This window comes from Electrona antarctica, assembly GCF_951216825.1.
Source record: "Electrona antarctica genome assembly, chromosome: 12".
Taxonomy (NCBI): Eukaryota; Metazoa; Chordata; class Actinopteri; order Myctophiformes; family Myctophidae; genus Electrona; species Electrona antarctica.
In genome coordinates, this window is record NC_136793.1 from 40,408,871 (window position 1) to 40,422,434 (window position 13,564).

Genomic DNA, 13,564 nt, shown 5'->3' on the forward strand with positions numbered 1-13,564 from the left:
AGGTCAATACAAAAGCTGCTAAGAGGATAAAACCAGAAAAAGCATCAGGGTCCTCCATTTTCAATTAATCAAAACATTTAAAGACAAAAATTACAAATATACACATCTATGCAAAATAAAAACATTAAATCATCAAATACACAGTTACAAAGGGGAATACATGAACAGTACCTATAGAAAAAGGGGCCAGCTTCGAATTGCAGCCGCCCTAACTTCTCTTTGAGAGCGGTTTTGAAGGAGGCTAGGGATTTACATTTCTTTATGGCTGTTGGTAGGGCACATTTTAATGGCATAGGAGCGAAATGAATAAACCCCTTGTTTGAGCCGAATCTGGTTGAACGTGGTTTGTTGAACTCCCCCTGGTGTTGTGATCGTGGATCGTGGCCTACAGGCCTAGGGGTGGTAAATTAAAGGATAAAGGGCAGTATTATGCGTGTCTTAAGTACCAGGTCTTATTACTTAACTTAAGACCTGGAGGCGTGATCAATGCCATTTGGCCACTCAGATACACAGTTACAAAGGGGAATACATGAACAGTACCTATAGAAAAAGGGGCCAGCTTCGAATTGCAGCCGCCCTAACTTCTCTTTGAGAGCGGTTTTGAAGGAGGCTAGGGATTTACATTTCTTTATGGCTGTTGGTAGGGCACATTTTAATGGCATAGGAGCGAAATGAATAAACCCCTTGTTTGAGCCGAATCTGGTTGAACGTGGTTTGTTGAACTCCCCCTGGTGTTGTGATCGTGGATCGTGGCCTACAGGCCTAGGGGTGGTAAATTAAAGGATAAAGGGCAGTATTATGCGTGTCTTAAGTACCAGGTCTTATTACTTAACTTAAGACCTGGAGGCGTGATCAATGCCATTTGGCCACTCAGAATAGCCAAATGGCATTGACCACGCCTCCAGGTCTTAAGTTAAGTCATAAGACCTGGTACTTAAGACACGCATACTGCCCAAAGGGTGGGGTGAGGTGGATCTTTGGAGAGTGTATGGGGGTGTATTCGGTTTCGGGGCCTACAGTAGGATACACCTATGTTTCCTCGACTTAACCCCAGCCAACCACCAACCAGCAGCATAAGGCTATTTCATCTTCTGGATGAATATCATAAGTCTTTACCCTTTCATTTCCTATGGCAGTAATTTTGGTCTGAATACACCACTCCGAATTCAATGAGAGTGGTGGATCAGCAATTGTATATACTCAAATGCATAGTGTGAAGGAAAACATATAGCACTTGAGGCAATCAGATGAAAAACACAATTATTTATAAATCAGGAAAGTCGTGAATCAGTTAGACTTGATCCAAAAACTGGATGAGCTCTAGGGTTAAGACCATTGAAAGTCTGAATGACATGCATCTGTGCTTTCATTTTTCCATAACGGGCATTGAAAGCTCAGCAACAATGTATTGTGCTATCACTGTATCTGTATCACACCTACAGTATGTAACATCCCAGGCTCAGGCTCTCACGGCTCTCCGGTTTCACTGTTAGAGGCATGTTCAGAGAAGTTAACTGTCAATTGCATTTCAACATCTAGGAACGCTGACTCCTTTCTCTGGTTTGGGACTAGATAAATAAATTACATTTATACAGTTCCCACCCCTGCTCGTCTATAGAATGTATCTATCATCAACGTGCTCACAAGCTGAATACGACACTTTTTCCAAATCTTGGAATCCTGGATCCAATGACAAAGAATCAAGAATAAAGAAGGTTTTATTTGACACTCACTCACACTCATACAGGTACAAGTATAGCAAAGTGTTGTTGCGGCATCAGCATTTCTGCATTACTGTGCAACAACAGCATAATATACAAAGTAGCCTATAGGTTTCAAAGAAACAAAAATAACAAAAACAAGACAAGATAAAAGATAGAAATAGACTAGTATAGGCAAGACCAAGACCATTCCAAACCTTCTTTTAAAAAGTAACTCTAGCAGCAAATTAACAATTAACGTAATATTTAACACCGACTCACCCCAAATAGGCTATTTAACAGACAAGCCATGGCATTTTTGTGGGCAAATAAAGGATCCATTTCAGCGTGGTGGTATACTATGCCCTATCTATATCACCATGTGTCATCAACAATATGTCTTCTTGTTTATAAATCCCTAAATGGTCTTGCACCTTCGTACCTCCGTGACTGCCTACCTAGATATGTCCCTAACCGCCCCCTCATGTCCTCCACTGCTGGCCTGCTTGAAGTGCCTAAAAAAATGTGCACAAAAAAATATGGTGAGGCAGCCTTTTGCTTCTACGGCCCAACAGCCTGGAATAAATTACCATTCCAGCTAAGACACGCACCCTCTGTAGACATTTTTTAATCTCAACTCAAGACTCACCTCTTCACTCTTGCTTTTAGTTGAGTTTTAATATCTGCGTTCCTACTCTGTCCTGACTGATTTGCTGCATGTTGTGTTTTTATTTATTTTTTCTCTATGTTTTTATACTTTTATTTTGTTCTTTGCCATTGTTCATTCATCATTTTAACTACTTGACTGTGTTTTATTGTATTCTATTTTTGTGTCCTGCCCTGTGAAGCACTTTGAGCTGCATTTATGTATGAAAGGTGCTATACAAATAAAGTTTATTATTATTATTTCTAATTTTAGCCTTTTAATGGTATTAATATTATATATTAGACTCTTTCAGACTTATCAGATTACAGTGGGTGTGAACTGTGAAGTATAAGTGGGAACTGAGCCCAGGCAATATGAGGAGTCAGCTCCATGGGAGCCATAATATTTATTTGACCCAAACAGGGTTAACTGCATACATGCTTGTCTTGAATATGTGACGCAAAATCTGAGTATTACATTACACCAATCTGCTCATGTGCTTTACAGACAGGACAATTCCAAAACATTACAATCTGTTTTTCAGAAAAATATGAACTAATATTCATCGCTCAGTTCTTAAAAAAGAAAGAAAACAAGAGGAAGAAGAGGGGCCATTGACCAATATTTACATGTTTCATTTATCTGATCTAAGTACTTTGCATTGATGTTATTAGAAATGTTTGTTAATGTAACACTTTTGTGTTACTTTACTTACTTTAATGTAACTCCTTTGGAACATGTTTGTGACAACAAACCTCCAAGCTTTAAAAAACAACATGCGGCAACTGAGGAAAAACAGAGGTATCTAATATCACAAAGGTATTCCTCAAGTTTTGTATACCAAATGTGTACCTGCTCGGACAGAATCTGAACATTTCTTTCCAGTTGAGATGTCAAAAGCTTCATTTATTCTTTGTTGTTGGACTTCGGTGTCACTCGCCAAAGAATAAATAAGCTATAATTCTTCTCTATTCAGTAGATTTTTTTTTTAAAGATATATTTTTTGTGGCTTTCGCCTTTATTTTCGTTTTTTATAGAGGGATAGGTATACAGTAGGCTGACAGGAAATGGGGAGAGAGAGATGGGGGGGTGACACGCAGTAAAGGCCGTCGGGATCGGGAGTCGAACCCGCGGCACACTGCCAGACTGGATTACCAGCCAAGGTGCCCAGACGGCTACGCCAGCCGCCCGGGCCTATTCAGTAGATCTTATGTTTATTTTGTTCTCCGAATGGTCCCTGTTGCACCTCCTGTAGTTTTTTACTTTGACGACTTCATGGATGCTGTAGATTCAGACTTAGCCGTCAGTACTTTTCTTAGCTGCAGTACTCTTTGCGGCAGCCGTCTTTCTGCCGGTGGTGGTTTGTTTAGCCCCAGTAACCTTTTTTGCAGCCCTTTTCCTGTCGGCGATGGTTTTTTCGCGGAGGAGGTCGACTCGTCCAATCTCCACCATGTGGTTCTCCCATGATCTCATCTCGTTCTTGTAACGAACAACATCATCCTCTGCTAGCTGAATGTACACCTAAGACATGAAGGGAAGCGAGATGATGATTTGAAGGCTGAACAAAAAGAGTTTAGTGAGTTTGCATTAGATACGTATAGTCTAACCTGTTTTTGATAAGTCAACAATCTTTTCCAGTCGTCTGTCATTGACAACACCTTTGCCTGAAAGACAGCAACAAAAGCATCATTATTATCTTTAACTGGTAACTGTTTAGAAGAACTTTTCTTTTTTATCCCACGATTTTGCAACCCATTTTTTCACCCAGTGTCAATTATCTAATCTGTAAGATAATTCCAAGCTTCTTCTTTTCACCTGACAGGGGAGAGTTTCCCCGGCTGGACATAGCATGTGGAAGGAACACGTTATTCCGGCCAGTTCCTTTCCCCTCCATCAGGCGCCCCGGCTGACCAGGGGGAGGTAGTTTAGAGACCAGGACTACTGCATGTTTTTGTGAGGGTACCTTCTCCTTCCACTGTTATGCTGACGACGCCACCAATAATTCATCTGACCCCTTAATTAACTGCATAGATGACATAAAAACCTGGATGGCCGCAAATTTCCTACATCTCAATGACATTAAAACCGAAATCATCATCTTTGGACAACACCCCACCCCTGTTAACAACCTCGGCCCCCTTACATCCAACATCCATACTAATGCAAAAAAAATCTTAGCGTTATTTTCGACTCGCCGACACTTTACTCGCCAAGATCAAACCCTTCCTCCCCCTAAACAATTTGAAACAGTCATCCATTCATTCATCATCTCAAGGCTAGATTACTGTAATGCACTATACTATGGTATCCCCCAATCCTCCCTCAGACGACTACAATTAGTCCAAAATGCTGCTGCCCGCCTCCTCACTGGTACCAAAATGTTTGACCACATCACACCTGTTTTAACCTCACTCCACTGGCTCCCCATTAAACAGAGAATTGATTTTAAAATCCTCCTATTCTCTTTTAAATCTCTCAACGGCCTGGCCCCCCTATATGACCGAACTCATACAGCGTCACAACCCCTCCAGAGCTCTGAGGTCGGCTGACCAGTCACTGCCGACTGTGCCAACAACCCGAACCCTCAGAACAAAAGGTGACCGTGCCATTGCTGTGGAACAACCTCCCCCCATATTAGAGCTGCTCAAACCATTGCCATTTTAAGTCCCTACTCAAAATGCACCGTTTTTCCTTGGCTTTCAATGTTATTTGATTTTATATGCTATATGTTTTTCTATGCTCTGCTTGATGTATTTGTATTTTGCTTTAATTTCTTTTGTTGTGAAGCACTTTGGTCAACCCTGGTTGTGTTATAATGTGCTATATAAATAAAGGCTGATTGATTGATACCTACCTACCCTAGGGGACACATGGAGAACATGCAAACTCTACACAGAAAGGCCCTTTCGCCAACCCCGCCTCGGGTATGGGCACTGATGACGCAGAGGAGAGAACACGCCCCCAGCACCCACAGCGTTCCCAGCGGGAATCGAACCCAGGACCTTCTAGCGTTGAGGCGACAGCACTACCGACTGTGCCACTGTGCCCCTCAATAATATTTGTATTGATTTTTACATTTTTTGACAAAGACAAAACAGAAATAGACACAGACAGCTTAGCTCAGACACGTAGTGGTTGCACAATATTGCAGAACATTATGGTTCACAATCACAGAATTTAAAATATCCAATTAAAAATATATATTTTTACTGCAGATTCCTGAGGGGGCAGACAGAGAAAGCAAGAGAACAAAGGGAAGATGAGTCGAATGTTACAGTGGTATTAGAGATGGTGCAGTTGTGTACTGACCACCATGTTGTGTCCTCTAGCCTTGTCAAATTGCTCTGATATGAAGATCATGAATGAAGGGCGGGGTCGTTTGGGCTTCCCCAGACTGGTCAATTCCTAATAGGGACAAAGGAGAGAATAGAGAGAGGAAGCTTTTTTTAGATAGAAGATATTTTTGGGGGCTTTTTTGCCTTTATTGATAGAAGTACAGTAGGTAGACAGGAAACGGGAAAGAGATGGCCAGGAAGACACACAGCAAAGTTTGTCGGGATCGGGACTCGAACCCGTGACACACTGTCATGCTGGATTACCAGCTAATGTGCCTGGACCGCTAATCCGGAATAAATGACTCTTTAACAACCTAAATATACTTCCTTGACTGGGCTCCCCTATACTTGGTTCCCTAGTCTACAACAAAATATATATTTTTAAATCACACCTGTGTGAAGTGAGGGGCGCTCTGATCATCATACATCATCTCATTCCGGCCAATTAGAATTTGCGTCCTCACCTTTACACAAACACTGAAAACTGGCCATTCATTATCAATGGCATTTAATGTTTGTGTTGGGACAAACACTCAAAACTGGCCATTCATTATCAATGGCATTTAATGTTTGTGTTGGGACAATGATGTAAAACTGGCCATTCATTATCAATGGCATTTAATGTTTGTTTTAGGACAAAGTTTGTGTTTACACTTGAGATGTCCCGGTACTGTATCGGTCCTTATGTCATATTGGGTCATATCCCCTGCCATCTCCCCAAATACAGAAAAGCTAAACAAGGGTCCCGAAATGGGCTAGTGGTTAAATCAGACTATATGGATAGACTTCCTCCCGTTTCAGCCTCCATTCCCCACCCTTATTCCATACACCAATCCCTCCGTCTTCCACTTTTCATCTATCCAGTTGTTCATCCCTTACCCTCTTCTTGCGCTTAGCATTCCGCTTAGCCAACATCTGTCTCCTCTCCTCGGCCTTCTGTTCGATCTGGGCTGGGGTGAGCCGGGCCTGGTACTGCTCAAGGTCCTTTTTAAATTGCTCCCTGTCGCGCAAAGCCGCCACCTCAAATGGCTACATAGAGAAAAGAGATGGAATGTTTCAATAAAGTTTACACAGCCTTATGAAAACTCAAAAGACAATAATTGAACCACTTAAACCCAATATAGCCTAATCCATTGTCCCCCAGCCATCTATAACTACTTTCAACCTAGCTTCCCTATTTTGTACATGTTTTTAAAAAAAAAAAGCTAAATAGTGATTCATGGTACAAAGATGTATAAAATACGGTTCAAATTAGGAGATGTAGATCATTTATCCTAACTCTATAAATAAAACATACAGTATATAAAAGACAACCACTGATCCTGCATGGCTCATTGTCACTCAGCAAAGACTCATCTAAACTTCTAATGCTATCAAGGATAGAGGTTTACGCTCCCTGCGTTGCTCAGACAAAGCTTCTAATTCTAAATGAAGCCGACGGTTAGAACAAAGAATTTAGAGTGAGCAATTACCCGTTTCTGTTCTGGACTCAGTGTGCTCCATTGTTGACCAATCTTTCTGTTGACCTCCGTTTGTTTCATTGCTGAAGGAAATCACGATTCAATATTCAATACATTTTTACCAATTGTAAAACACTATGAACTACACCAGCATGAACGACTCAATTCAAATAGTAGTAGTACAGTAATAGTACAGTAGTACAGAAAATGCCAATGAACATTAGAAATTGAATGATCTCAACTGTATGCGATTTGTATTTTGCCTACCTGGGTTTTGTCTAACTACGAATGACTTTTGTTCAACTAAATATCTGAAGTAAGAATTCATTGGTGCTTTTGGTCGGCCATCATTCGAAGTCGAAGTACTCAGACTCTTCCCCAAACTGAAATATGTTGCTGGGAGAATCCTGGTACTTCTGGCACATGCAAACAAAGAACACACAACACATACATATTCAATAATGGTGTAACAGTATGTGTAATATTGTGTATTCATTAAACTAACTTAAGTTAGCTAAATATGCTAAGTTTGTAAATATGTAATAAACATACGTTTTGTTTACTGAAATGATACACCCCCATCATTAAAACACAGGGCTCAACTAAAAACGGTTATTTTTCATATCTCTCCAAGTCGTCCTCAGAGCAGGCTGATGTCATCCGCGTAGTCTAGGTCTGTCAGGACTACTGCAGGGTGTCTTCTTGACCTCCTTGGTGTAAGAGTGAGGCCAAGATCCTGCTCTCGTCCACTGATGGCCATAATGAGCGCGTAGTCCAGGACGATGACAAAGAGGAAGGGGGCTAGGATGTCTCCTTGCATTATACATATACCCTGTATATATATATTGGAGATGTCCAATTGTTTTAAGTGTTCAGAGGTGGGCCTCCAAAGCGGTCTCAATATTTCTCCCACAAATCACACCTTGACACTTATTCAGCTCAATATTGCAAAAGAATATTTGTAGGCCTATTACACTTATTGGTGTTTTACAACAAGTATTGATCAGATTCGAGGCAACGACAAAAGTAACATTAGTGGGCCTAAATCAGTTCTTCTCAACCAGTGGTCCGGGGAAACGTTGTTTAACACAAGCAGATCGGATATTTCAATTTGATCAATGAGCTGTCAATTGTCAATGCAATTCTAGATTCAACCCATTAATATCTAGTGTTGCAATGAGCAAATTGCAGCTACATGGAAATGGACAAAATTGTATTCAATAACAAAATATTCTTTAGTCTTGGGTCTAACTAAATCTCATCAAATGGTGGTCCGTGGCTCAAATGCTGAATAAATAATGGGCCTTGATGTGAAAAAGGTTGAAAACTACTGGCCTAAATGTCTGAAAACACATAACATATCAGGACGAAACCATCATTATGTGCCATAATAAGACCATTGCATACTTAACACCATATAAGCCAAGACGGTAATGTTAGCTATATTTAACCACATATACATACGTACAATTACTTAACCACTACAATGTGAACATAAAAGACAAGTAATATTACTCAGTGGAAATGTTTACCTTTGTATATCCCTTTGAATTGACTAAGCAAACGACCCACATGTTGATGAATTATGTAATGTAAACCACATGCTGTAAATGCATGAATTATGTAATGTAAACATACTGTAAATGCAATTGTGAAATGGTGTCTTATAAACCCATGAGGGTTGGGCACATTGTGTGCAGGACACGAAAATAAATAATCAATCAATCAAAACCACATTGCGCTCTTCGTTAGACGTTACACTATTTGTTTTATAGTAATCAGACAGATAGGTGGTGTCTGCCTGGTTGTTTTGACTACTTTTACAGCAACAATTACCTTGCAAGAATGCTGGTGCAGGAGAACACATTGAAGGATTTAGCCAGGAGGCTAACGCCAGCAGTCATTAGGCTAAAGGGAGCCATGTCTGCATGGAGGACTGAGATTAGGTCGCTCTTCTGTATAACGAATGGACGGCTTTGCTGTCCCAAGCAAGTTCAAAAGTTGCTGTTTTTGCAGGTGACTTAATCCAGGCCGCCTCTACTCCTCTGCAACGTGCAGCTAGCAGCAGGCTGCAGAACATGGATGGATCATTGAATGGAGCTGAGCAGAAGGCGCCTACTATTCTCCACCAGGTGCATTGTGGGAGAAGGTCAAGTGTGTTGTTGTGATGTTTAGTTTATGTAGTCTGTGTTTCGCAGCGGCAGATTCGCCACAGATTCTGTGCTGCTGACACTGACAGAATAATGAATACCGGACATCTCACCCCGGTGAGTTGTCTTCACTTTTTGAGATGTCGGGGTGAGTTGTCTGTACTTTCCGCTGGGGCGAGTTGGGCGAGAAAGTACGGACAGCTCACCCCGGAAAGTGAAGACATCTCACCGGATGTCTTCACTTTCCGGGGTGAGCTGTCCGTACTTTCTGACATTGCGGGGTGAGTTGTCTGTACTTTCCGTGGCACCCATTACAGTAGGCATAATTCAATTTCGGATCTAACTATCGGTTCCTACAGACGTGCGCAGTCACGGCTAATTATTTATTTATTTAACAGTAAAATCCGGTGAAACACTTGTAAGGAGTAGAGCGTCTCTCTCTCTCTCTCTCTCTCTCTCTATGCAGCATTGAGGGGGGGGGGGGGGGGTCGTTTGTGGATAATGTTTGCGCTTCAAAGGTCTCACGGCTGTACAAAGTTGCTAATTAGACGCACAACGGACGCATGATCAATCAATCACAGTTCTAATAGGCCTATACTGACTGAATTACATCTGAATAGCAAAGCAATATCGATGATGATCTGGCTACTGCTAGTTACATTAGCATGTGAGAAAAGTGACAGCCATCTGGAGTAACCAAATTGAGAGGGGTTCAGTTCACATTTCTTCAGAAGTTTACACACACACACACACACACACACACACACACACAAGCCTTGAATTCATGGTGATCTTTTGTTTAAAGACATTTTCAACAATTTAAGATCTCCATTTTGGCAGGAATATGCTTGGAAGATGGAAACAATGTTGCACATTCATCTAATCATATGGGTACATACAAACAATAATGAGACATTTTCAACAATTTAAGATCTCCATTTTGGCAGGAATATGCTTGGAAGATGGAAACAATGTTGCACATTCATCTAATCATATGGGTAGGCTACTGGGTAGCCTACATACAAACAATAATGTTTGTATTTGTAAGGTTTATTATGCATTTGACCTTGACATACTTAAAGGCGAATTCGACATTTTACTGTGTCATAAATATATTTACATCTGTAGCCTGTATTGTATTGTGATTGTGCTATCATGCCTTGACTTAATTATACTTATATATTGTAGAAATTGTTGTTGTTGTAAAGTTCTGAAAAATAGACTACTACATATTCAGTCAGACTTTTGGTGAGTTGTCCAACTCACCCCTAAACGTGAAGACATCTCACCCCGAAAGTGGCCAAAAGTGAAGACATCTCACCCCGGAAAGTGAAGACATCTCACCCCTGGAAAAGCAGGGGTGAGATGTCTTCACGTTTAGGGGTGAGTTGTCAGGACAACTCACCAAAAGTGGCAAAAGGGGTGAGTTGTCTTGTTACCAGCCAGTTAATAGCCAGACAGTGGATGTGTCCTATATGACAGAGTGGGCTGGCCTTCCTTGGCCGACAGGCGAAATAAACATTGGCATCTATTTATTTTTAAAGCAATTGATGAGACTTTACCGTTGTATATTAAAGCTCTGCTGGATTGGAATCCTGTAACATATAGGACACGCTCCAGTCACTGGCTTTAGGTTCCAAATGTAAACACAGAACTGGGGATTTAGTGCCCCAACCACGTGGAATGACTTACAGCCTAAATGAAAGATCTGCTCTCCCATTACATACATTCAATTTAAATCTTTGATTGCAGACTTACCCTCAAGTGTCTGCAACTGTTTTTAAACATGTATTAGATCACACAATGAGGAAATGTTGCAGTTCTGTTTTTGTTTATTGCTTTGAAAATGTTGTATTATACTGTATCTCGACGACACTGCAAATGAGGGAAACCTCAATGTCTCTCGAGAATAAATAAAGGTTTGAATGAATGAAGAATGTTGTGTGTTGTCTCTCTGGTGGAGATGTCTTCAAGTTCAGACTCCATCTTTGCCCGTAGCACTTGCCGTAGTACTTTCCATTGCCCCGATGACCTTACAGGCGTACGCAAAGGCTCAATTTATGTAATTTAGCTAGCATTTTATGTAGACATAGCACTAAATAATATGCATTATATTCATTTATTATATAGATAGTCCACTGTTAGGTTCTTAGCATACGTATGATTCACGATGACTATTTTTATGTATTTGATGTATTACCATGTCTCTTTTGTTCCTGCTTAACTGTAAATTGTTCTGGATTAAGAGCATCTGCTAAATTGTAAATTGTCTCTGTGTGAATTCGGTTTCATTTTCCTTCTTAATTAATTTCATCTTCCTTTTGAAGACATCACACCGTCTTCTGTGGAGTTGAGAGGAAAACATATTTAGTATTAGCTTTCTGCACAAATACAGCATTCATTCTCACTGCATGTCATTAGTGTGTATAGAGTATGTGATATGATTATACCGTAGTAAAGTGCACAATGCAGAAGGTGGCAATGACGAGGAGGCCGGTGATAAAAGAGGCAATCCCCAAATGGAGAGCTTTCAGACCTAATCGTCGAGCACCTTCGTAGTCATTCACATTATAGCTGTTTTGGGCCTACAGGACGAGAGAAGGATTTGGGAAAAAACATAGCAAGGAGTGAGAAAAGGAATGGGTGTCAGCTAAGTACCAAAAACCTACTGTGTAAAATGATAATTCAGACAATGATTTCAGCTGGATTACTCAGCAACTCAAGTCAGCAGAGCATGCCAATTAACAACTAGATTCTCCATATTAGCAATATACAAGTAATGCACAATGGGTAATAGTGTACTCGATATGTTTAAAATTTGAATTGTTCATATTATAGTAATGACTCCGTTTTTGGTAAGAAAATCGGCGCAGGTCATCATGAGCAACAGGCACATGAGTATTACTTCCCTGATTACATATAAATAAAACCTCCTACACCATGACAGAAAAAGTCTGCGCAACACTGCTTACTGGCAAAGCTGACCCCCAACCAACCCATGCCCAGAAGAGATATGGGTACCATCTGCGAATAAACGTAATATGTGATGGCCCTTCGGATGAAAGACCTCAACTGGAATCTTGAAGCTAAATCATGTTTTATTGGCCTCTCTCCTGATATGTGGACCACTTCAGCCATGCTTCTCACACTTGCACTGCCATAGTAATTATCATTCATATTTATATCAAGTCTGCTGGCCAGAGAGGATTACCACATGTCTTACACTGCACATCTTGTTTCTCACAGCTACAAAGATGCAACAGCTGCCATTTGGTACATTGAGTTCAGTCAGAGGGAACAGTCAATAGACCGGCACCTCTTATCGTAAAAATCGCTTAGCATTAACATGTATGGCACACAGAGGCAAACCATCAGTTGCCATTAACATCTGGGTGAGCTTTGTTGCAAGCCAGTCACTGAGTACAGAAACATTCACCCCTAATTATCCACTAGAACTAAAGTACTGGTGGATAACAGTTACAGTTTGAGTATTGCATAACCTAGCATAACAGTATTGTAAGCCAGGAAAGCACTGGCACTAGGAACATGAATTTGTCATTTAATAGTCTGTTTACTATAAGTAAACTTGATCTGAGCACACATCCAGCATATATTTACGTGTGTGACACGATGGGGCGATACTGGTACTTCTGACACTTACAGATCACAGAGCTGCTTCATACTCATCTCTTAGACAGTGATATATAAAATATAGCTAATGTTTTCTCTGAGAGATTTCTAACTTGTAACATCACTGTCAACATCTCCCCTTGACAATCAAAAGCAACTTTGACTCTGCAGTTCCAAACACAGATGTAAATGGTAAATGGTAAATGGTGCATTTATATAGCGCCTTTATCCAAGGCACTTTACAGAGATTGTGCATTACATTCACCCATTCACACACACATACATACACCGATGGCAGCGGAAACCATGCAAGGCACCAATTAGCACATCGGGAGCAATTAGGGGTTCAGTGTCTTGCTCAAGGACACTTCGACAGTAACTCTGCGGGAGCCCGGGTTCGAACTGGCAACCTTACGGTTACCATCCAGGCACTCTACCCCTGAGCCACCGCCGCCATGTCATATTTTACTCAGAAATATAGTTTGTGATTTATACCCGATGTGCATGCACATTTGTGAATGGTTTTAATGTCTTCACGTATTAAGCCTGAGGAAGGTCGCAAGACCGAAACGTTGCTTTGCTTTAATAAAAATCTCTGAAACCAGTAAGTGGCAGTGTGCGGGTGTCCCTCCTTCAACATTGT

The 13,564-nt window shown here is 40.9% G+C and overlaps 1 protein-coding gene across 2 annotated transcripts; it reads right to left on the reverse strand.

The window, feature by feature from the left end:
- Positions 1-2,721: 2,721 nt before the first annotated feature.
- LOC306933791 (transcription factor A, mitochondrial-like) lies at positions 2,722-9,330 on the reverse strand. 2 transcript variants are annotated; one of them, XM_079516113.1, is made up of 7 exons: positions 8,978-9,330; positions 7,409-7,554; positions 7,154-7,224; positions 6,561-6,710; positions 5,656-5,751; positions 3,954-4,010; positions 2,722-3,867 (listed from the first exon to the last, which is right to left on the reverse strand). In XM_079516113.1, the coding sequence occupies exons 1-7, from the start codon at positions 9,061-9,063 to the stop codon at positions 3,643-3,645; spliced, it is 831 nt and encodes a 276-aa protein (XP_079372239.1). In that variant the 5' UTR covers positions 9,064-9,330; the 3' UTR covers positions 2,722-3,642. The 2 variants fall into 2 exon arrangements, with proteins under 2 accessions (XP_079372239.1, XP_079372238.1); XM_079516112.1 differs by having other exon boundaries at positions 7,409-7,557; positions 8,978-9,326.
- Between the last annotated feature and the right edge of the window lie 4,234 nt (positions 9,331-13,564).